Here is a 25,509-nt window from a genome sequence, read left to right on the forward strand (position 1 = left end):
CTCCTGCACGCCCCCAATTGGGGATTGAGACTGCAACCCGGGCATGAGCCCTGACCGGGAATCAAACCGTGACCTCCTGGTTCATAGGTTGATGCTCACCCACTGAGCCATGCTGGCCAGGCCAATATTTATAATTTTTATTAACTCATGGACTGATTTCCCTTTGACCCTGCTAATTTCTTTAAAACCTTGATTTGAGTAATTCGACAAAATTATCTCTTCCGTTGCCTGAAAAGGGGATGGGGTGCCAGGGGCATGAGGTGCTTTCTGGAGTGGTGAAAATTATTATTTTTTTATTGGAGTTGTGGTTACACAGATACATATAGTGATCAAAAGTCATCAAACTGTACCCTTAAAATCTTTGCATTTTATTATTCAAGTGACTTTTTTTAGAATAGCAAAAAACGAATAACAACTAGAAATCTTGATAAAATATTATTTAAAAGAGAAACAACTATTTTATATTTACCTAGATCTCCCTTTACCATAAATTTATCTGAAAAACATGCACTTAGAGGTTTTTTTCTTTGCAGCCAATTGCCATCCTTGAACAATGAGTAATTTCGAATTTACATTTTTAACTATTTGGGCAAAAAATAATTAAAGCACCCTGTGTTTTCATATTGCAAACCTGATTTGGAAAGTTGCTGGTTTAATTTTTTAAACCTTTTAAACAAAAATGTTTTTATTTTGTTTCGAATTTACAGAATTGGTTTTATACCCTGGAATATTGAAACAGAAGTCCTTCCTCTCATCCCTTCTGTGTTGCCGAGAACTATTTTTCCAACAAGTACCATATCTTTACAGAATTTTGGTAAAGTTTGTGAAGTTCTTTTCTACTTTTAAAAAAATATGAGCTTCTTTCAATCTCATAAACTGTGTGTTGGAAAACTGATAAATAAGGTTTAAATAGTAAGTCTAAATATTTTTGTAAATATTTGGTCAGTGACTTGACTTTATAATTGTTCAAACCAGAAATTCCTTTTACTTTAAGAAATTACAAGTTAATGTTTTCGAGGACTGATTTGAAGTCTCCCTTCTATTTAGGGCTTCAGTGTCCAAACCATACATCTTTAGAAGTAGCATCTCATATCCCGTTAATTATAAACAAAGAATTTGAGTCTGTATTTGTGACAACTTGTTTTCTATTGCATTTTGCCAAGGTAATAACAATTCATAAAGCAAACAGCAGTTATCAGACCAAATGTATTTTCTTTTGTGTTTTTTCTCCCTATAAAATTGCCTACATTGATTCATATCTTGTGATAGCGTATTTCAGTAGCATTAAAAGAAGCTGGTAAATATCTGATATTACTCAGATATTAATAGCTATACATTTATTCATAATTTGATTCATAAGTATATTTTGTTTCACTCTGTTATAGATGTGTATTTTATGCTAAAATAAGCTGAAGCTAAACTATTCTCATTTATTGAAACATATACGTACTTTTTACTCTTTAAAAAAATATTAGGTACTTCTTGCAAGGGATATGCATTAGCACATACTCAAGAAGGAGAAGAGAAGAAGCAAACTTCTGGTACATCAAACACCAGAGGATCAAGACGAAAATCTGCAGCAGCAACTCCTACAAGGAGATCTACACGTAACACAAGAGCTGAAACAGTCACTCATTCTCAGAGATCCCCGGCATCAAATAATTCTGGGTGTGATGCCCCAGATAACAATAATCCATCTCTAAGTGTTTCTTCTTCAGCTGAGTCAGAAAAGCAAACAAGACAGGCCCCCAAACGGAAGTCTGTAAGAAGAGGAAGAAAACCACCTTTACTGAAAAAGAAACTTCGAAGCTCTGTACCTCCTTCTGGAAAAGCATCTTCCAGTGATTCAGTAGATGAAGAAACAGCAGAATCTGACACACCACCTGTGTTAGAGAAAGAGCACCTATCAGATGAAGAAAGTAGAAACACTTGTACTGTGCAGACAGATGTAGAAAATAAGTCTGCTAATGGCTTGAAAAGTTGCAGTGAGCAAATAGAAGAAAGTGAGGAACATACAGAAAACCATGACACAGAGGAAAAAGTAGAATCTTCATATTCTGAGTCTTGTATCCAAGATCCTCCTGTTCTAGTTGGAGAGGAGGAGGACATTCAGAAAGTTGAGAATACGGGTATTGAGGAAGTTCAAAAAGTTGAGAATGCAGGTATTGAGGAAGTTCAAAAAGTTGAGAATACAGGTATTGAAGTTCAAAAAGTTGAGAATACAGGTATTGGGGAAGTACAAGAAGTTGAGAATACAGGTATTGAGGAAGTACAAAAAGTTGAGAATACAGGTATTGAGGAAGTTCAAAAAATTGAGAATACGGATAATGAGTCTAATGTTTTTTGCTTAGAAAGTGATATTTCTAAAACTATTTCTGAAGAAGGAGGTGATGCATTAGAAAATGAAGACCAAATATCTTTACCTTCAGAATCAGAAGTAAAAGCAGATATATGTACAGATTATCCTCCAAATGATTCTCTTACATGTTCAGCATCTGAAATTGAAGTAAACCAACCTGTACCAAGCCTAGATGACTTATCTGAGAATGCAGAGATAGTTATGGTTAATGAAGAAAAAGTTGTAGAGGTCAATGAAGAAAAAGTTACAGATGTTAATGATCAAGAGGTTATAGAGAGTCCTATAGTAGAAATTATTGATCATAATGATTCTACAGTAGAAGCAGAACAGGTTGTAGACAGCCCAAGATTAGAATCTTCTGAGGGTGGAATTATACAAACAGTGGACAAAACCTCTATTGAGATCTCAGAGATTCAGTTGCCTGGGCATGTTGAAACTGGAGATACAGAAGTAATGTGTGATACTTCAGGGAATGAAAATTTCAGTAGTATTCAAGACTCTGAAAGTAATTTATTAAAAAATAATCTTAACACCAAATTAGACACATCTTTAGAAGAAAAGGCTGAGTCTCTGGTTGAACAACCCAGATCTACAGAATTGCCTAACACACACATTGAACAGATTCAGAAACATTTTAGTGAAGACAATAATGAAATGATACCCATGGAATGTGATTCATATTGCAGTGATCAGAATGAGTCTGGAATTGAACTGTCTGTAAATACTGATGCTAAACAACTGAACAAAAATTCTGCAGAGCACAGTTCTCAAAATAATATGCCATTTTCTGATCCTGTAAGTGAAAAAGTTGAAACTGTATCTCAGCCATTTGAAAACCCAATAGATGTGATAGATAAAGCCAAAAAGCCTCGTACTCGAAGATCTAGATTTCATTCCCCATCTACAACTTGGTCTCCCAACAAAGATACTGCGCGGGAAAAGAAGCGGTCTCAGTCTCCTTCTCCCAAAAGAGAAACTGGGAAAGAAAGCAGGAAGTCTCGGTCACCATCTCCCAAAAAAGAATCAAGAGGACGGAGAAAATCTCGTTCCCAGTCCCCAAAACAGGATATTGCAAGAGAAAGAAGGCAGTCACAGTCTCGATCTCCAAAAAGAGACAGCACAAGGGAAGGCAAAAGATCAGAGTCACTCTCCCCAAAGAGAGACACTTCTAGAGAGAACAGAAGATCTCAGTCACGAGTGAAAGATTCCTCCCCAACAGAAAAATCCAGGTCCCGGAGCAGAGAAAGAGAAAGTGATAGAGATGGGCCTAGGAGAGAGAGAGAAAGAGATAGAGAAAGGAGAACCAGAAGGTGGTCTAGGTCCAGATCTCGTTCTAGGTCACCATCAAGATCTAGAACAAAAAGTAAGAGTTCATCATTTGGTAGAAATGACAGAGATAGCTACTCTCCTCGGTGGAAGGAAAGATGGGCAAATGATGGTTGGAGATGTCCACGAGGAAATGATCGGTACAGAAAGAACGACCCAGAGAAACAGAATGAAAATATAAGAAAAGAAAAAAATGACATCAGTCCAGATGCTGATGATCCAAATTCTGCTGACAAACATAGAAATGACTGTTCCAGTTGGGTAACAGAAACAATAAATTCTGGACCTGATCCAAGGACCAGACATCCAGAAAAGTTAAAAGATTCCCCTTGGGAAGAAAATAGAAATGAAAATTCAGGGAATGCTTGGAATAAAAACTTTGGTTCAGGTTGGATGTCTAACCGTGGCAGAGGTAACCGGGGCAGAGGCACCTACAGAGGTAATTTTGTCCATTCAGATCAAAATGAAAATCGGTGGCAAAACCGAAAACCCCTCTCAGGGAATCCAAATGGTTCAGGGAATGAGTCTTTCAAGTTTGTGGAACAGCAGCACTATCAGCGGAAAAGTGAGCAAGAGTTCTCATTGGATACACCAGCAGATAGGTCCGGGTGGACATCTGCATCTAGTTGGGCTGTGAGAAAGACTCTTCCAGCAGATGTGCAAAACTATTATTCACGACGAGGGAGGAATTCCTCAGGCTCACAGTCTGGATGGATGAGACAGGAAGAGGAAACACCTGAACAGGGTAATGTATTCTGTTTATTAACACTTTCATTTGAGAAAAGAGACTATAAATTTAATGCCTTATTCATTTGAATTGAAATGATCTGTCTTTATAGTTTTACTAGAGGCCCGGTGCATGAAATTTGTGCACTTGGGGCGGGGTCTCCTTCAGCCTGGCCTGCGCCCTCTCGCAGTCCAGGAGCCCTCCGGGGATGTGTGACTGCTGCGGAGATGGGAGAGGCTCCCGCCACCGCTGCACTCGCCAGCTGTGAGCCCAGCTCAGGGCTTCTGGCTGAGCAGTGCTCCCCCTGTGGGAGCACACTGACCACTAAGGGGCAGCTCCTACATTGAGCCTCTGCCCCCTGGTGGTCAGTGCACGTCATAGTGACCAGTCGTTCCACCATTTGGTCAATTTGCATATTAGCCTTTTATTATATAGGATAATGTTAATTGAATCCCAATTGTTTACAGGTCACTTTATATTTTAAATAAATATATACACATTAGTATTTATTTTCTTCTTTCATTCTACCCCTACCTGAAACTTTGCAAAAACTTTAATATTTTAAGTATAATTTACTACAATAGAAAAATTTGGAATGTTTCTATGCAGGATTTAACTTCTATTTATTTTACTTCAGATGTGTACACTTGAATTATTTTGATGATTGTTCTCATATAAATCACTCTTTTAATAAAGATTTATCTTTCTTGGCTTTTTTTGTTAACAATGTGAGAAAAACGTTGTTGAAGATTAAAAGTTGATTAACTTTTCTTCTAATTTAGTAAACGAAATGAATTTGTATTTATTTCCTTAGTAAATTTCTTGAGCTACTTATTCTTTGCTCATATTGATGGATGTTATCATGTAACTCTATTCTTAAAAATTATTTTAGTTGCATGTTTTCTTTTAGAAAATCAGCCCACATTATTTAGAAATGACAAGCTTAAGCCAAATAATTGGAGATTGGTTTAGATGTTCTGAATCTGTTCATTGCTATTTAATTTTACTATAACCATCAGTTCTTTGCTTCTCTAAAGAAATTTGTAACATATTTTTCACAAGCCTTTTTCTTTTGATAGATTCTAACCTAAAAGACCAAACAAACCAACAAGGTGATGGTTCTCAGCTACCTATAAATATGATGCAACCACAAATGAATGTAATGCAGCAACAAATGAATGCACAGCACCAGCCTATGAATATCTTCCCATATCCAATGGGTGTTCATGCTCCTTTGATGAACATCCAACGCAATCCATTTAATATTCATCCTCAGCTACCCTTGCATCTGCACACAGGAGTACCTCTCATGCAGGTAGCTGCTCCGACCAGTGTATCTCAGGGACTACCACCACCCCCACCCCCTCCCCCACCATCCCAACAAGTCAACTACATTGCTTCACAGCCAGATGGAAAGCAATTGCAGGTATGTTTTTAGCAACTCAAGTTTAATCAACATAGCCATTGTAAACATTTAGCTGTTAGGGACAGATATTCAAGAAAGGGCTTCCTGTCATCCAAAACAATTATTTATTTGATTAGGTTTATGAAGCGATTTTCAACCTTTTTCATCTCATGGCACATGTAAACGAATTGCTGAAGTTTTGCGGCACAACAAAAAATACATACTTTGTCGATCTCACAAAAACAATAGGTGTAAATTTGATTCATTGACACTGGACAGCTATTGTTGTGTTAGCTGTTATTTTTTTATTTGACAATCTAAGGTCAGTGTCCCTGATTAAATCATCAGGTATTGTATGTTTTAAAAATTCTTGTGGTACACTGGTTGAAAATTGCTGGGTTTATGGTAAATCTTCATAACCCCTCTTTCACAGTTCTTCTCCTAAATCTCCCTCCCCACAAGTAAGAAACTGAATTAAATACTTATTACCAAGTCTACATATACTGTTATTAAATTCCAAACGGGTTTTTTCACATTAAGAGGACCAGATAATAATGAGCCAAACTAGAATTGTCGTGGATGCTTTAAATTTTTCCCTAATTTATTGGACTTGTTAGGGGGTGGGAACTTGTGATAAAGTACTGTTAATGAAGCTTGTATTGTCTTGTTTGGTCAGACGCCAGTTAAAGCTATTCACTAGCTATTACTGTCTCATTTTCACAAATTTACCATGCTAATAAGAATGAGGTGCCTCTGAGGCATACAGATCATTTGAATAATTTGTAAACATTGTGTTGCTTATAGTTTTATGTCTACATTTCAAAAATTCTAGAATCCTGATGGCAAGATATAGTTGGAAGAACAAGGGAATGGGATTCCAGAATATGGGATCTTAAATCTTTTTCTGCTATCTACTCACTGCAAGCCATTTGACTTCACTGCCTCATTTCCTCTGATCTTTAAAGGGGGGCACTTCAGTTAATTTCCATAAAGAACCTTGCAGGAAAGATACTATTCTTTAAATGCTCTTCTTGTTTTTAGTGTTGGTGTCAGAACATTACAATAAACATGCATAATTTAAAAGTCAGGTTGACATCTTTAACTAGGGCTCTGTTTTTAAGAATGTTACTCACTTTTCTTCATAAAAGACCTGAAATATGCATTTCTCCTAAGTACAAAGATTGAATTGCTTTGAATTTTTAAAATGTTATTTCTAATATGTAACTAAAAGATTTCTATTGAGTACAAGTAATTCATTAATTGATGATAACTCTTTAAAACAGGGTATTCCTGGTGCTTCTCATGTAACTAATAACATGAGTACACCAGTCTTGCCTGCTCCGACAGCAGCCCCAGCAAATATGGAAACAGTTCAGGGACCAAGTTCTGGTAATGCTTCGTCATCAAGTCACAGCAAAGCCTCTAATGCTGCTGTAAAATTGGCAGAAAGCAAAGTAAGTGTTACAGTGGAAGCCAGCGCAGATAGCTCGAAGACAGACAAGGCAAGTTCAAGGTTGAGAGCAACCTACATAATTTTGTTTCTGATAAAGTTGAAAAAATCACAGCTTTCTGTTGTATAAGTGGTAAAGGGAATTTATTGATAGTCTTAAATATGAATATTATTTGAAGGGTCCTATCTAGATATGTTGATGCCCAATGAGTTGCTAGTAATATTTCATAATTATTTTTAGAAATGTTTGATATGTATGTTAGTAAATAAATTTTGTGTTTACAACATATTTGAAGAGCTCCTTCTAATAATGCAAATGCACAGTGCTTTTAATTTTATATTTTTAAATAAAGTTTTTGGAAGTATTTAATTGGGCAAATAATAATTATACATTTTCTTCTTATTAGAAATTGCAAATTCAAGAGAAAGCAGCACAGGAGGTAAAACTGGCCATTAAGCCCTTTTACCAAAATAAAGATATCACCAAGGAAGAATATAAAGAGATTGTACGAAAAGCAGTAGATAAAGTAAGTTATAGCTTTAGTGTAGTTCTGTATGTATTGTTTTGAAATATCTCTATTTTAATAATGGGATGCTTAAGTCTAATTAAAATAATAAGAGCTACCTTCTAATTCTTGTCTGCTTTTTTAACTTTTGAATAAGTTCATATAAGATATGAAGAAACATGGAAAAATGTCTGGTTTGGGTTTTTTTTTCACAAAGCTTTCCATTTTATTCCTTTTAACTATGAAAAAAAAATTTCCCTCATTTTTTCATAGGTTTGTCATAGTAAGAGTGGAGAAGTCAATTCTACTAAAGTCGCAAATTTGGTTAAAGCCTATGTAGACAAATACAAATATTCACGGAAAGGAAGCCAAAAGAAAACTCTGGAAGAACCTGTGTCTACTGAAAAAAACATAGGCTGAAAGGAGAGCAGGATAAGGACACTGTCAAGATATCTGCAAAGTGCAATTTCAACATATACCTTTAACTGAAAATCATACTTAACTGTGATTGAAATTTGGTTTTGATAAAATTATTTTTTTTAACGTAGGATATGTTTTGTTCAAAATAAATAATAGTTCTGCACTGTAACTTCTATATCCTTTCCTCCCCCACCCCCAAATAAGAGAAATTCAAGGGAAACTAAAGGGGTTAAGGAATGCATTACTGCTAGGACTGTTGCAGTGTGGATGTGGAAGATGTACATACAGCTTTTTATTTCAACAATGGAGTGCACAAATTAGAAATTTCTAAGTGCACTGGTTTTGGAAGAGATATATATATATATATATAATACCTTTATTCTGTCAGGCTAAAAATAAAGTATGATCTATATGATTTTCCCCTCTAATTATAGAAAGTTAAGTAATGTATTACCATGAAAAATATTTCTAATAAGAGAACATACCAATTGCAGGATACCTAATCTGTATTTTTAAAAGCACACATCTGAATAAATTGCTTTGCTAGAAAACAAGTGATCACATGAGTAAAACTCAGTGTTCAAAACTTCGGAACACTGTTGACCTATTGTATCACCAAATAAAGGGTATGCTGCTTGTTTTTCTTTGTGCCTTTTTTTCCCCCCAGTTGAGATGAAGCTAGATTTACATTTGCTAGATTTACAGCTTTGGCAGTCTAAATTCTTTGTTGAATTTAGAAGATCAATGTGAAAAAGAGTGTTGACTTTGTAAAAGTTTTTTTTTTCATAATATTTCCTATCGATCAGAGATGATAAATTTTCTGTGCCAACCAGAGGCCTGCAGTAAGTGGTGGCCACGATCCTCTCTTTCTTGGGACTACGGTAGAATTGTGAGACTCACTTCAGTGGCTTTCCGGTTGTTGTTCATTTGTCTGTTCATTAATGAAATTCTTTTCACACTTGAGATATCCAAATGTTTTACAATGAATGAAGTGTTAATTTGGTGACCGTATGATGGCCATTAAGCATGTTGTAAAAATCTAGACATTCAAATCTGTGTTTTGGAAAGGGAGAGGAATTAAATAATGGAGTTTGGGTTAGGCCTTCAGGGACTAGGGATTTGGTTGTTTTTTTAAGTATTAGAATATGTTAATTTTTATAAAAGGTAAGTTAAAAGTATTAATAGTACCATTATTTTAATTGGCATTTTGGAAGAAAACAAGAGTTGTCTCCATGATAATCTGTCTTTAATTCTAGTAACAATTTTCAGTAGATACCAAATAACTGGAAAGTTATTCAGACAAAGATAGATATATGGCTCAATGAAACAGGCTGACCCTTTTACTAGCTAAACTAGCAAGAGCAATACTCTGTGGGACTGTGCTTTTCTGAAATAAAGATTGTGTTTCTCAGTTTTATGTGCATAATACTTTCCTGGTGCTAGCTTTGATAGGCAAAATATTTTGAAATGATGGCCCCAATAGTGATTGTGCTAGTTCATAATCTTTAATAGATTATGAGTATAATCCCAAAAAGTATTAGAAATATTTCCAAGCAGCTTTTGATCTTTATTCTGCATTTTTGGGCATTTGTAATATGGTATTCTACTGATTTATATATATATTTTTAATTAAAGTTTGTGTTTAGATTATGGGAAAGTGTAGAAGTATATTTCTTCTAATAAAATATTAAGACAGTATTTTAAATATCAATGCACACATCCTCACTTGTTTCAGTTTTGAGCTCTAGAAACAACTGTGTTAACTTTAAATCTATTTTGAGTTAAAGCTGTTTCACACTTTGAAAATTTTGTAGCAAATTGCCTAAGCCAATTAATCACACAATGCCTACTTTTCCTTTTATTTTCAGTGACTTTTGGGATTCTGGTGACATTTTAAAATTTGCTTTACTATTTATCCTTTGAAAACATGCTTAAAATAAATTTTAAAGAAAAACTAGGTGGCGTGATCAAATCTCAGATGTTTGGCAGCACTGTCATGAATTATTTCCACCTTTCCTGAAAATAAGGTGTAATCCATATCTGGTTGGCGTACTGGTTAGAACGCATTTAGAATAGCTAATGAAGAATGCTACTGCATTAGAATTCAAACTTTTAAAACTTTGAAATATTTGAGAACGTATTAGAAAGTGCATGCTTTATGTTAAAAAATACATTGCTTTAACATTCCCCATTCTTGGTTTTTCAGAAATTTATATTAATTTTGCATGTGTGCATACTTAAAAATATTTTGTGGTGTTACAGATTTCTCTTATTTATGAAGATTCAGTATTAACTTGACCTTTGAAACCTTGTCCCTTTAACTTACTAGTCACATTGACCAATGTTTTAAGAGGTAGGGATGTCTAGAATTTTGAGACGGAAGGTAGTTATTATTTGAACATTCCAAAAGTTTTGTGATTTCTTTTCCCTGGTAATTACCACATTTTCTTCATCATCTTCCTTTAAATGACCACAGTCTGTACTGCTTGAATGTTCATCAAAAAGGTGTAGTTTCGGGAGCACAGGGGTGGTTGCCCATGGTCCATGACACATTGTAGTGTGAGGATGGAGTGCTGTCTACTGAAACAATGCTCTTAAACAGATATGTAGTATGTAATATTTTCTAATAAATTCTTTTGATAAACAAAGTAGTGTCTTTAACATTTTATTAAGATTCCTGGGAAATGGATTTTTATCTCATAACTCTTTCCAAACATTTGTTGAAGTATTTCTTGGATTTGCACCAAAGTAACTAGCATCATAGTTACTTTAATGTCCAAGTTGTAAAGCAAGCTTTGAGTTAACTACAAGCATCTGTTTTAACAGCATTTTTCCTAATTACATAATCATTACAGGACATTAGAAACACTTAGAAAATAAAAAAATCCAGAAAGACAGAAGAAACGGAATAGCAAAAGGAGAAAAATCGCCTGTGATTGTACTGATCAAATTGCACATAATTGTTCTAAGTCCTCCTTTTCACTTAAAGATGTATTGAAAAGTTGTTTTAATAAAAATTGTAGAGTGTGATTTTTAATGGCTATATAGTGTTCTATTATATAGATATTAGTGGTCTGGTGCATGAAATTTGTGCACGGGTAGGGTCCCTAGGCCTGGCCAGTCGGGGCCTTCTGGCTGCCGGCCGGGGCCTTCTGTTTTGTGCTGACCCCTGGTGGTCAGCACACGTCATAGTAAGCAATAGAACTCCCGGTCAAACTCCAGTGGGGGCTACTTTGCATATTAGCTATATATATATATATATATATATATATATATATATATATATATATATATATACCTTAAACAGCCTCTGTTAGATATTGTTTTTACTAATATAATTAAATTAGTAAAATATAAATTGTACTAATATAAATAAGACTGATACAAACATCTGACTATATAAATTGTACCCATTTCAGATTGTTTTCTGGGGATTAACTCCTAGAAGTAGGATACCTTGGTCAATCAGTTTTTATTTTCCCATAAATTTTAAGATGTAATTATATACATACACTTAATATATAATTTTTAAAAGGTCAGTTATAGTCAGTATAAAACTCCATTTTCCTAAGCTGGTTTTCTATCCAGAGAGAACCATCAGAAAGATATTTTTATGTTTCCATACTCTTAAGCACATTTACAAAAATACTTTTTGAGATTCCGGGATAGTTACCCCAGCGCATAAATTATATTCTGTAAACTGTTCTACATCTCTTGTCCCCTTAAGAAATTGAAGATAGCCCTAGCTGGTTTGGCACAGTGGATAAGAGTGTTGGCCTGTGGACCAATGGGTCCAGGTTCAATTCCGGTCAAGGTCACATACCTTGGATGCAGGCTCCTGGTCGGAGCTCATTCAGGAGGCAACCAATTAATGTTTCTCTCCCATCGATATTTCTGTTTATCCCTCTCTCTTCCACTCTCTAAAAAAAAAAAAAAAAAATTAAGATGTAGTCTGTCACCCATGTCTATGTTATAATGGTTCTCTTGTTCTTTGGTTGATGAGTAACCTTTGGCTATTAGAAACAATGTTAATGAACATCCTTTTTGTCTATGAGGTTACATTGAATTTCAGGATATTCACATTTTAATTTGGATAGATGTCAAATTGCTCTCTAAAAGGAATATACTAATTTATAGTTCCACCACAGTTCCTGAGCTTTATAAAGGGGACATATGTAGTAATTTCAACAGATTTTTTTTTTTTTTTAATCCTGAAAACGTTGAACAAATCTGGCCAAAGAGTCAGCTAACAAACTATACACTAGCATGGATAGTAGTTGACTGGAAGCTGGTTTCAAGTTAGCATAACCTTCTGCCTAAGAAATGTTCCGTCTTTAAGGGAATTCCCAGAAAGTTTTGTTGGCTCTAAAAAGTGGAGTGATGTCAAATTAATAAATGAAATACGTGGAAAATAAATCTGAGGAATTATGGAAAACTTTAGAAAGATGATAAAATGCACAGGAAGAAAATACTTAATGGAACTAGTGAAGCAAATACAAAAATAATGATTGGCACCCAAAATTGGTGTCTTGTATGTACTAGCAACCAGACTCCCCATGGAAAGAATTCTAGTTTTTCTCTATAATTGGGCTCTGTGTGTGCTGGTGAAATGGCTCCACTTAACTTGGCATATGACCTTAGTCAAAGTACTTACTATTCTAAACCCTCCATATCCCACTTATAAAACAACTATTACATTGGGTTGTTAAGACTGATATGATACATGTAAAAGGCTTAACAGAGTGACTGGCAGAGGGAAGTGCTTAGCAAATGTTGGTGACCAGCATAAAGTGTGGAAACCACTTAAATGTTCATCAATAAGGGGTCTAGTTAAATAGATAATGGTACACCCATAAAATGGAGCTCTTCATACCAATATGGAAAGATCTTAAGATTTTCAGTTTTTAAAAAAGTACAGCAGTGTTAATGGTATGAAATACTTTGTGTAAAAATGAGAAAATATCCTAATTGCTTGTATGTAATCAATACCAGAGATGTACCACAGAGATATGATCAGTGGTTATCTGGCAACGGGGTGGGATCCAGCAGGTGGGGGAGGGCTTGGAGGGGGACTTCTCATTGACTGTCTCTTGAACTTTTAAAAAATTTATTGATTTCAGAGAGAGAAACATCAATGATTAGGATCATGGTTTGGCTACTTCCTGCATGCATCCCACTGGGGATCAAGTCTGCAACCTGGGCATGTGCCCTAATCTGGATTCGAACTCTGTGACCTCCTGGTTCATAGGTTGATGCTCAACCACTGAGCAACACCCGCCAGGCCCTCTGGAACATTTTGATTATTGAATTGTATGGTTGTTATCACCTACTCACAAAGGATACTTTAAAACAGTGGTTCCCAACCTTTTTTTTGGCCATGCCCCACCTAAGCATCTCTCAAATTCTGATGCTCATTCCTGTGACATACAGTTCTTATTATTCAAAAAGTGAACTCCTATTCACATGGAGGAAGCCTAAAAGGCCATTAACTTGGTCTACATAAGCTTCCAAAGAATATAGCATCCATGAAAAAAAAAAGAACAAAAGGACAGTTTAAGTACTGAGGAAGAATACTAGGAAGTGATATGAAAAAATAGCAGTTTCAAAACATAATAGAGAACCAAAATGCATAAATGTCACAATATATATTTATACACTGTATATGAGGCCCCTAGAATCATAAGTGCAAAAAATTCAGTTAACTCATTCTCAAATTGCCCCCCTTAAAAATCAAATCGTCCCCCTTTGGGGCTTGTGCCCCACATTGGGAACCACTGCTTTAAAAACTTCATTTCAGACTGAAATCCACAGGAACCAGGACTTAATGGCAGGTTTTTCACTTAATATTTCAGTAGGTCCCCAAGTAATGTTTTGAAATGCTGTAGGAACTTGTTTTTATTAGCTTGTGGTAAACTGGTTTCGGTATACACGTCGTTTCACCCCAGCTCCTAGAACCCATTAACATTGAGGACTTAACTGTAGTCTTAGAGCAGTGGTTCTCACCTTCCTAATGCCGCGACCCTTTAATACAGTTCCTCATGTGGTGGTGACCCCCAACCATACAATTATTTTCGTTGCTACTTCATAACTAATTTTGCTACTGTTATGAATCGTCATGTAAATATCTGATATGCAGGATGGTCTTAGGCAACCCCTGTGAAAGGGTCGTTCCACCCCCAAAGGGGTTGCAACCCACAGGTTGAAAACCGCTGTCTTAAGAGGAACCGAATCTGCTCACCTACCTATGTGACAATGTGCCTCAGCCTTTCTAAGTTATGTATAGTGCAATCCTATAACTAATTTTTAACAATAGAAGCACTTGCTCCTTATGAAGTGAGGATTCACAAATGCAACTAGTTTTGCAAATATCAAGGTAGTAGAAAAAGCCATGGCTGTAATGTAACTAGCAAGTTAGTACTGTCTTCATTTGTTTTGCTGCCTTAAGAGAAAGTCATTAAAACTGAGTATCTGACTACATTATGTTCTATGAAGAGTTAAAGTAATATGAGTGATTGATAAGCCAAATTTTCCTTGGATAAACACTGGATTTTTTTCTCAAATACTATTTGATGAAAATGATCCCAGCATCAAGCGCGAGGTGCCCATGTGGTTAATGCCATAGCTGTGCTCCTGCTGCTTCACCGCTTCTGTTTTGTGGAAAAAGTCTCACCATGCTTCCTTGGTGTCTAAAACTCAATCACAGTGATCAAGATCACAACAGAAGTCACTTATCCAAAACATTCTCATTTTAAAAATCATTTTTATTGTCATTTTATGGTTAAAAAAACATACATGGCATGACTATAAAGTAATGAGACAAGTTTCCATGTGTGGCTTGAACTACTGAGTCTCATTAGTATATAGTCACATCCTATCTCGAACTTGGAAGAAAAATATGCCTTGGCTATATGATTACCAATTTTGTTACTTAAAATTTATTGAGTGCCAACAGAGCACTAGGCACGTATATAACACAGAATTGTACAGTCTCTAAGTTGTAGACTATATAATTTACATAGATTTCTTAAAGATAACATTAAAGCATGTATTTACAGAACTTTAGACAAAAATAACAATACTGGAAATCAGCAAGTTTCTGTCTAGCGAGGAGCACCTTTTCATGAATGAGAGGGTTACGCAGAACTTGTGCGTGAGCACTTTAATTCCATTACCCAGCAAGTCCATGTTATCTCGTTATATAGTTATATAAAGCTGTAAGAAGAAAAGCCTAAGTGGAAAGCCATCACTGGTTTCTTAGGTCAAATACATATTTAGAAAACTCTCTGCTGAGACCAATGCTTCAAGGAGACTACAGACGTATTTACACATTATAGCACAAAAGCTAGAACTATGGCATGCGATTCCAATAAGGTGGAAGAATGGTGAACACGAAAATCATTTTTCTAAACCTGGTTTCTTTTCTATTAATTTACCATAGCAGTCTTAATTTGCAAAGAAACGTACCTTTAAAACAAACGATGTTACACAAAATTATTGATGTTACACAAAATTATGTTGGAAAAATTCAAGAGATTTTTAGGTAAATACAATGAATAGGAAATTCTCCAACTGACATCCACCATTGGTAGCCTTGTAAGTTTTGGGGGCTTGAGAGTGATTGTAGTGTTAACCACAGCATCTCCGGTGTGTCTATAGGCAGCCCTAATATTGGGAGGTGAGCCAAGAATAAACCCCACAACTCTAGGCAATAATTGTGACCAATGTTGGAGGAAAGGTTTCCTAAGCATTCATTAATTAATACATGGCAGAGTGCCAGGGAGCCCTCTTTAGGGAGAAATGAGGTTCTCCTTTGCTAATAGTTGAATCAAAATAGTGAAAAATTTTTTAGATCCAAACTAAGGCCCTTTTACTCTCAGAAGCTGCTCCCAAATTCAAGTTGAGTACTTGGATGCACTGTGGTTCTGAATGATTTGTCAAAGAAACAGTGTCAAACTATAATCCGGGTTTGCCTTGCAGTCTAATGGAAAATAAATACTCTCAATCTCCTGCCTATCTCCTGCACTCTCTCAGTAAAGGAACTCTCTTAGCTGTTCTCTGTTCAATGTATTATAAATCAACGTACATCAAATAGGTGACTGGCCCTTGCCTTCTGCTGAATTTTTAAAGAATGTCTTAAACCATACTCAGAAATGAAGGACTCAAGAAAATGTTCAGTCTTTTATTTAAAAACTATAAACAGTCACCAAAGTAAATAAAGCCATTCTATAACATAACTGTTAGGTCTCTATTTTTACTGCACATCCTAATGACACAGCAGAAATGGTGGCTGGAGGCCTTCCACACTTTTGGGTGCTAATAGAACAGGCAATAGGCAGTTATAAATGGATACATGTCACGCTGAGGAGAAAAGACAATTTAATAAGGAAGTGAGCAGTTTCTGAGCAGGAATGTGATACAGTATTAAGAATGGAAGAATAATACAATAAAATTCCACACTATATTAAGATAGAAAAAGTAGTGAAGAAAATATCATACCTGCACATAATGCATATATAACACAGGAGAAAACCTGTATAAAATTCCATGTATTTAAACCAATTTACAAATACAAAAAAATTCTGTCCAAGCTTTGAGCTTGCACATGACAAACGTTTACAGTGGATACATGTTAGGGAAAACCAAAAAATACCTTCAAATAGTTTTTCTTCTACAAAAATGACATGAGATATATTATTCATTACTCTTTCAGCCAGCAAAATGAGTTCTAACAAGGTGTATAATACAAAAAAAGAAAAGGAAAAAAAAAAAAATCACAGTTCCACAACTGTTTTGACTTTACAGCATCAGTACCTTTGCAGAAGTATTTACACAAATTTAAAGAACATTCATCCACTGCATAGAATATATCACAATTACTTACAATTGACAGGAAAGTCTAGAAAACTTTAGGACCTACCAGTAATGCTTCTAGGACACCACAGAATGTATTTCCAGTGGCTGCAGTGGCATGAAAGGTGTTCATTCTATTCACAAATATTTACAGGATCTATTCAGACTGGTAAATTTTTATGATAATAAATAAGTGAAAATATATTGGCTCAAGTAAGAAAACCAAGCTACTGATTTCTAAACAAAACACACAATCCATATCTAGATATTAGTGGCCCCCTTGGAGATATGGGGTATAGGTGTGCTGAAACTTTTTTTTTAATTATTCAAACCAGCTTAAACGGTTTTGTAAATATAAAAATGTGCTCCTTTTTGGATATAGATAAAAATATTTAATGCTTCTATTTCATCTGCTCATGTAGGTTTTACAATATTCCATGTATATTCCAATGTGGATGGTACTGAATTCTGATCATACCAGTTTCCATCAGGATTTATCAGATCTGAGAGACATCCTGCAGATAAGCTGGTTGACAATCCCACAGCAGTTTTTTTTTTCTTTTTCTTTTTAGATTTTTTTTAAAACAGAACAAAGGGATCACTCAGGGATCAGAATACGAAGCTTCCTCTCAGCATCATGGGAGGAGATAAAATAATTCATTCTATGGTCTCTGCTCCATTAAGACTTGGTGCTTTCTTCAGTAACATGTGAAATGTATCTGACTTTGAGTTCCCCACTACGAAGTGGAATTATTTTTCACTGCAGCATCTCTGAGTCTTTTTCTTGTTCTTTACTCTGAACTGTAAAGTTAAGTTCGTAAAGGCATTTGGCAAGGGTGGAGGACGCTTCCATGTTACTAATGGCTAGCACTGATAGGTTGTTTTCATGTCTCTTTAACAATCTGGAAGAAAACAAAGAAGTTTATCAGCATCCAAGGTCCCAGAGATGATTCCTTGTGGACTATGCAAGTTTAAAAACTAAAATTTTAAACGACATAATACAGAGTCCCACAGTAAATGTAGATATAAAATTGCTGGAAGATAAAAAGGAATTTGGGAAACTAGTTAAACCTATTCAATTTACAAAGTAAACTGAGGCATCTCAAATGGAAATGACTTTCTAGCTACTTAAATAGTAGTGTCAGAATTAGGCAACTTCTTGGCTTGTTTTCCTTCATGGTACCTTTCTAAATACAGGACACCACGTAGAATAATTTGCATTAATCTCCATTCATGCTTCTAGAAAATTCAGGCAGTATCTCTACAAGAGTGAAATTCATAGAATCAAAGAGTGGAATGGTGGTTGCCAGGGGCTGGGGGGAGATGGAAATAAGGAATTACTAATCAATGGGAATAAAGTCTCAGTTAAGCAAGATGAAAATCTCTAGAGATCTGCTGTACACTTTGTACCTCTAGTCCAGTGGTTGCCAACCTTTCAAGACCTCATGGACCTTCAGTGGTCCATGGACTACCGGTTGGCAACTGCTACAGCAAGAATGTATTGTACACCTAAAAATTTGTTAAGAGGACAGATCTCATCGTAAGTGTGCTTAACTCAATAAAAAAATTTAAAAAATTCAGATCCTGTCAGAAAACAGTTGTAGGGAAACAAAATGGTTGCTTTTAAGAGATTAATTGAAAATAAAAATTAGGTCCTAGTATGACAGTTTCTTTCTCTTCATTAAGTGAAAACATTTACCTTAACTATTATTTGAACACCACAATATTCCATAAAAGAAACTGGTTTTTAAAAAATTTACAAACCTACTGCGTGGTTCCACTTATATGCAATAAAAACTGTAAATATATTTTTTTCTTTATTATTTTCTTAATTTTTCTTTTCTCTAGTTTATTATAGGAATATTGTATTGTATATAACATATAAAATCTGTGTTAATCGACTGTTTATGTAAGGCTTCCAGTCAACACTAGGCTATTAGATTTTTAAAATATATATATTCCTATTTATTTGAGAGAGGAAGAGAGGAGAGAGGGAGACATCAATGATGAGAGGGAATCATTTATCAACTGCCTCCTGCATGCCCCCTACTGGGGATCAAGCCTACAACTTGGACATGTGCCCTGACCAGGAATCAAACCATGACCTCCTGCTTCACAGGTCAACGCTCAACCACTGAGCCACACTGGCGGGACTATTAGATTTTTGAGGGAGTCAAAAGTTTATATGCTGATTTTCAACTGTGCAGGGGAGGGGGGAGGGAGACCAGGGGGTTTAGGGGTTGTGCTCATCGTTCCTAACCCCCACGTTGTTCAAGGGTCAACTGTATTACTAAACTATCAATGGTAAAAGCTAGGTGATTGGTATATACTAGTTAAGTGTTCACTGCAAAATTATTCCATGTTTGCCTTATGTGTGAAAATTTTCACATAACATGTTAGAAAACAGCATGAGATTATTCAAGAACTTTCAGTGCCTTCATTAAAATAATCCTGGGTAAAAGGAACTGAAAGTGAAAAGGAGGGAGATGAAGACTTCTAAATTTTGAATGACAAACATTATAAGGAAGCAATAAATGGGAAAAGACAGAAATTCAAAGCCACAATTTTAACATGTGGGAACTGTAGTAATTTTTACCATAGCATAGCAAAGCACAGCAAAATAACTATAAAAAATTTGAGATTCACGACTAAGGAATTGAGCATTTTTCTGGCTATTTGCTTTTATGTAGTTTCCATATATAGATACTCCATAGACTGAAAAAAAAATTACTAAAATTAAACATTAAAATTATAATATCAAATATTGATCAGTATGTGGAGTAACTGAGACTCATACATTGCTGTAGGGAGTGATAAAACCTCTGGAATTGTTATGTACTAAAGTTCCAGTATCCTATGAATCACCAATCCTTCATAAAAGCTCAATAGAAATAAGTACATATATGGCCAAAAAACATGTACAGAATGTTCACAGCAGCATTCTTAATAGCCTCAAACTGGAAACAACCCACATGCCCATCAAAAGTAGAATAAAGTAAATTTGAGTATATTTATGCAATAGAATTCTATACAGCAATAATATGAACAAAGTACAGCTATATGCACTAACATGAATAAGTCTCACAAACAATGCTGAGTGGGAAAAAAAGTAAGAGAATATATACTATATGATTCTACTTATGTAAAGTTCAAAATCAGGCAAAACTCATCTGTGGTGTTTACAGATGAAGTGATACTCCAGGAGACGATGGGATTAAGACTTGCGGGGATTCAAAGGGGCTCTGTGGTACTGATACTGTTCTATTTCTTTTTTCTTTTTTCAAATATATTTTTATTGATCTCAGAGAGGAAGTGAGAGGCAGAGAGAGATAGAAACATCAATGATGAGAGAGATTATTGATTGGCTGCCTCTTGCATGCCCCCTATTGGAGATCGAGCTTGGGCATGTGCCCTTGACCGAAATTGAACCCGGGACTCTTCAGTCTGCAGGCCAACGCTCTGTCCACTAAGCCAAACCAGCTAGTGCAATGCTGTTATATTTCATAACTTGGATGGTTGGTTATAAGGGGGTTCATTCTGTGATAATTCATTGGGCTTTACACTTCTGAGTTTTATACTCTTCTTTAGACATAATGTATTTCACAAGTTTATTTAACAACTCTTTAAATGAACTATGAAATTTCTATGAAAGAAAGTCATAAAAATCTTTATTTAAAAATAGCATACAAAGTAGAATCAAAATATTTCGCCTTTATAAATTAAGACACTTTGACAAAAAAAGAACATTGTTTCAAAATCTTAAGATCATATTTTCCAAACTGACAGTCGCGTATTAAAAAGTATTCTTTGTTTTATTTTTATGTCACATGTATAAAACTAGAAAGACTAAATTTAAGTCACCAGGATGACTTTAAGGTAACAATTTCACTTAAATTTTTTTTTTTTTTTTTGATTTCAGAGAGGAAGGAAGAGAGGGAGAGAGAGAGAGAAACATCAATGATGAGAGAGAATCACTGCTTCCAGCACACCTCACACTGGGGACTAAGCCTACAACCTGGGCATGTGCCCTAACCGGGAATCAAACCATGACCCCCTGGTTCATAGGTGATCCTCCAACCACTGAGCCACACTGGCTGGGTACAATTTCACTTTTTATATAAATTAATATCTTTTATTTGGGGAGGCTTTACACAAATTAAATAAGCACTCACTAGATAAAAAATGAAATATGTCTGTTTTATTGTATAAAATTACACTTTCACTTTCATATTTCAAAAGTTCTTTTTGATATGTTTAACAAAGCATAAACATTGTGTCACTTTAATGCACTTAATAGATAATGTGAAACAGTTTTAAGTAGCATTATTGAAGACAATTTAAGTCACGAGTCAGGAGTTTGAATACAAGTGTATCTCCTTTAGCTTCCAAAATAAATAAATTTATTTTCTGGAGAAACTAAACTAGAAAGGCTTAAAGCTCACAGTGACAGACACTGGGAAGGTTAGGAGGTGATCGACTGGACAAAACCTGGGACTGGGTGAAAGTGAACACACATGAATACAGGGATAGCTTCCTGGCCCCTCCCCCTTTCTGTTTCCTGAATGCAGGATCTCACATTGACCCTCATCCAAACTGCCCACCTCCAAAGGCAAGAAAATCAGAGATTGTTCTCTGTAGAAACAATCTCTCTACAGAAACTGACATTTGGGGTGGAAGTGGGCTTCTAATAAACCAACTGGTTTATCAGGGGTCACCCTAAAATAGCAATCACTAGTGACAATGGAGGTCACACACCCAGAGGGCCCAATTGATTTTTAAAAATATTTTATTCTTATAATTTAATGAAGCCAAGGAATTTCAGACATTCAAGGAATTTCAAGGAAATGGCAACTATACTGCAAGCAGATGAAATTTCAAAAATACTAGAAATTAATATCCTCAGAGAGAGAAGGCACTCTCTTCAACATATGAACAGAATGTTACAAGACAGCAATAACTGGCAACTCAGAAAGAGCACTTAGAAATTAAAGCAGAATAGCTAAAGTAAAAATTCAATAGATTGATGATAAAGTCAAGAAAATTTCCAGAAAATAGACAAAAATTAAAGCTGAGAGAGAAAAGAAAATTAGAGACTCAATCTCTAAGGCTCTAGCATCCACAAAACAGAAGTTCAAGAAATGGGAACAGAGACAATGCTGCTTTTAAGCCTCTCTTTGCCTTTAAACTTGGCCATTTTAATTAGGATGTATCTTGGTGTTGGCCCCTTTGGGTTTATTTTGTTTGGGACACTGTGCTTCCTGGACTTGAATGTCTATTTCCTTCACCAGAATAGGAACATTTTCACTTACTATTTTTCCAAATAGGTTTTCAATCCCATGCTCTCTCCTCCTCCAGGTACACACCTACGACGTTAGGCTTGATGTTGTCCCAAAGGTCCCTTAAACTATTCTATTTTGGGATTCTTTTTTTTTGCTACTCCAATTGGGTGTTTTCTGCTACTTTGTCTTCTAAATTGCTGCTTTGATACTCTGCTTCATCTAATCTGATTCCTTCTAGTGTATTCTTCATTTCAATTATTGTACTCTGCATTTCTGACTGGTCTTTTTTATGGTTTTGTCCTTTTTTAATGGTGTTGAAGTTCTCACTAAGTTCCTTGAGTATCCTTGTAACCACTGTTTTGAACTCTGTATCTGAGTTGCTTACCTCCATCTCTTTCTTTTTTTTAAATCTATTTTTATTGATTTTAGAGAGGAAGGGAGAGGGAGAGATAGAAACATCAATGATGAGAGAGAATCATTGATCAGCTGCCTCCTACACGCCCCCTACTGGGGATTGAGCCTGCAACAGGGGCATGTGCCCTTGGCCAGAATCCAACCAGGGACCCTTTAGTCCCCAGGTGTCTGCTCTATCCACTGAGCCAAACCAGCTAGGGCTGCTTGCCTCCATTTCTTCTGGAGATTTCCCCTGTTCTTTTATTTGGGACATTTTTCTTTGTCTCCTCATTTTGGCTGCCTCTCTGTTTGTTTCTATGTATTAGGAAGATCTGATATATCTCCCACTCTTCATAAGGTGGCTTTATATAGTAGGTGTCTTGTAGGGCCCAGTGGCTTGTAAGGCCCAGTGGCACAGACTCCTGGGGTCTAGGTCCCCACTCCCCAAAAGTGGAGACTGTGTGCAACCTCCTATTGTAGTTGAGCCTTTGTTGTTGGTGTGTCAATGGGAAGGATTGACCCCCAGATCAATCAGCTATGAGGACTGGCTGTAACTATAGCAGAGGAGCTATGGTGTAAGGGCCAACCCATGGAGCAGGACTCACTTCAAGTAGGGTCCTGGTGCCTGCAGAGCCCACCCCTTGAGTGTGTCACTTGTGGAGGTTGTTGGGTGGTACTCTAGCATGGTTGAAGCTGGCCACTGTGTGAGCTGGGTCTGGGGCTTCCTGGGAGATGCAGGCCAAGGCCGGCTTCTGACTGTTCCCTGCCTGGGGCTACCAGGCATGAGCTACAGATTGATATGCAGATGGTTATCGCTTATGCTGGGCTTGCAGGTTCCCAGGGGAGGCCAAGCTGCAAACCAAGGCCAGATGTTGCTAGTGCCAAGCCTAGGGCCACTTAGCAAAAGGTATGTGGGATGCTGAGGCCAGATGCTGCTTGTTTGGGGTTTGTGAGCCTTTGAGAAAGTTTAGGAATGTCCGCAGCATGAGCTAAGACAGGCCATTTGTATGGAAAAAAACATTGGAAATGGCTTGGAAGAACCCACAAGTTGGGTGATGTGGGTCTCTCAAGGAATCACCAAGGCAGGGCAAAAAGTTATTAGCCAGAATAATGGAGACTCAGATTTGGAGGAACAATGGCCTCTGCCAGCACTTCTGTCTGGGATAAAGCTGCTCCTCCGGCCCTCACCCTCCTCATATGCCCCTGGTGCCTATCAAGCTACTACCCCAGTGCTGGAGCTCAGCATGAATCTGAGTAAATCGATGTGCAAGTTCTTTAAGATAAATGGCTGGGATTCCAGCAGCCCTCTGTCTCACTCAGCTGCAATCTTGCTGGTATTTACAGCTAGAAGTTATGGGGATTTCTCTTTTTGGTACTAGAACCCTAGACCAGGGAGCCTGGTGTGGGGCTGGGACTCCTGGCTTTCAGGAGAGTCTTCCACAGCTGAGATATCCCTCATGATGTTTAACCACCACACGTGGGTGTGAGACCAGCCTGTTCTGCATCTCGGTCCCACCTACCAATTCTTAAATGAGTTAGTACCCATAGTTATAGCACTTCTGTTCAGGGGTGGTTCTCAATGATGGCTATTCTGTACTTTAGCTGTTAGTTGTGTTTACCTACTCCATATTGACCAGAAGCTCTCATTCTTTTTAAAGGCTGAATAACATTCCATTGTATATACACACAAACCACATTTTAGTTATTCATTCATCTATTGATGGACGCGGGTTACTTCCACCTTCCAGCCAAGCTGCTATGAACAGTGGTACGTAAATATATGTTCAACTACCTGCTTTCAGTTCTTTTGTGTATGTACCCAGAAGTGGAATTGCATAGATAATCCTATGTTTAATTTTTAGAGGACTGCCATACCATTTTCATAGTGGCTGTCCCTTTTTATATTTCCACCAGTAATACACAAGGGTTCCAATTTTTCCACATCTATGCCAACACTTTTTGTTTTGTATTTTAATAATAGTCATCCTAATGGGTATGAAGTAGTATTTCACTGTGGTTTTGATTTGCATTTCCCTAATGATTAGTAATGTTGAGCATCTTGTCATGTGCTTATTGGCCATTTGTTTATCTTATTTGGAGGAATGTTTAAGTCCTTTGCTTATTTTTAACTTGGTTTGTTTGTGGTTGAGTTTTAGGAGTTCTTTATATTTTCTGGATATCAACCCCTTTATCAGATATATGATTTACAATTATTTTCTTCCATTCTATTGGTTGCCTTTTTATTGTCAGTAGTATCCTTTGATGCACAAGTTTCTAATTCTGATGAAGTTCAATTTGTTTTTCTTTTGTTGCCTGTGCCTTTGGTGTCATATCCATATATCTAAGAACTCATTGCCAAGTCCAATGTCATGAAGCTACAAAGTTTTAACTCTTACATTTACGTCTTTGATCCATTTTGAGTTAATTTATGTATATAGTGTTTGCTAAAGGGTTAAACTTCCTTCTTTTGTATGTGACTACCCAGCTTTCCCAACTCCATTTGTGGAAAAGACTGTCTTTTCCTTCTTGAAGCGAGAATTGGCACCTTATTGAAAACCACTTGACCATGTATGTGAGATCTCATGTCTGGGCTCTCTATTCTGTTCTTTTGGTCGGTATGTCTGTCTTTTCCCCAGTATTACAGTTTTGATTACTGTAGCTTTGAGTAAATTTTGAAACCAGGATGTGTAAGTCCACCAACTTTCTTTTTCAAGGGAGTTTTGCCTCTTTAGGGTCTCTTGAGATTCCAAATTTTAGAATGGATTTTTCTTTTAAAAAGAGTCATTTTGATTAT

General features: G+C 36.3%; 2 protein-coding genes across 2 annotated transcripts in view; one reads left to right on the forward strand and one right to left on the reverse strand.

The window, feature by feature from the left end:
- Window positions 1-8,942, forward strand: part of SCAF11 (SR-related CTD associated factor 11) — an 88,246-nt gene extending 79,304 nt beyond the window's left edge. The window contains exons 10-15 of the mRNA XM_081084768.1: window positions 708-814; window positions 1,476-4,430; window positions 5,492-5,838; window positions 7,101-7,319; window positions 7,675-7,794; window positions 8,047-8,942. Coding sequence (XP_080940894.1) covers window positions 708-814; window positions 1,476-4,430; window positions 5,492-5,838; window positions 7,101-7,319; window positions 7,675-7,794; window positions 8,047-8,193 — 3,895 coding nt within the window. The 3' untranslated portion in view covers window positions 8,194-8,942. The remainder of the gene's footprint in view (window positions 1-707; window positions 815-1,475; window positions 4,431-5,491; window positions 5,839-7,100; window positions 7,320-7,674; window positions 7,795-8,046) is intronic.
- Window positions 8,943-16,359: 7,417 nt separating this feature from the next.
- The window catches only part of ARID2 (AT-rich interaction domain 2), a 197,559-nt gene continuing 188,409 nt past the window's right edge, over window positions 16,360-25,509 (reverse strand). Inside the window, exon 21 of the mRNA XM_081084769.1 lies at window positions 16,360-17,945. Coding sequence (XP_080940895.1) covers window positions 17,801-17,945 — 145 coding nt within the window. The 3' untranslated portion in view covers window positions 16,360-17,800. The remainder of the gene's footprint in view (window positions 17,946-25,509) is intronic.

Source organism: Myotis nattereri (assembly GCF_964212035.1).
Source record: "Myotis nattereri genome assembly, chromosome: 2".
Taxonomy (NCBI): domain Eukaryota; kingdom Metazoa; phylum Chordata; class Mammalia; order Chiroptera; family Vespertilionidae; genus Myotis; species Myotis nattereri.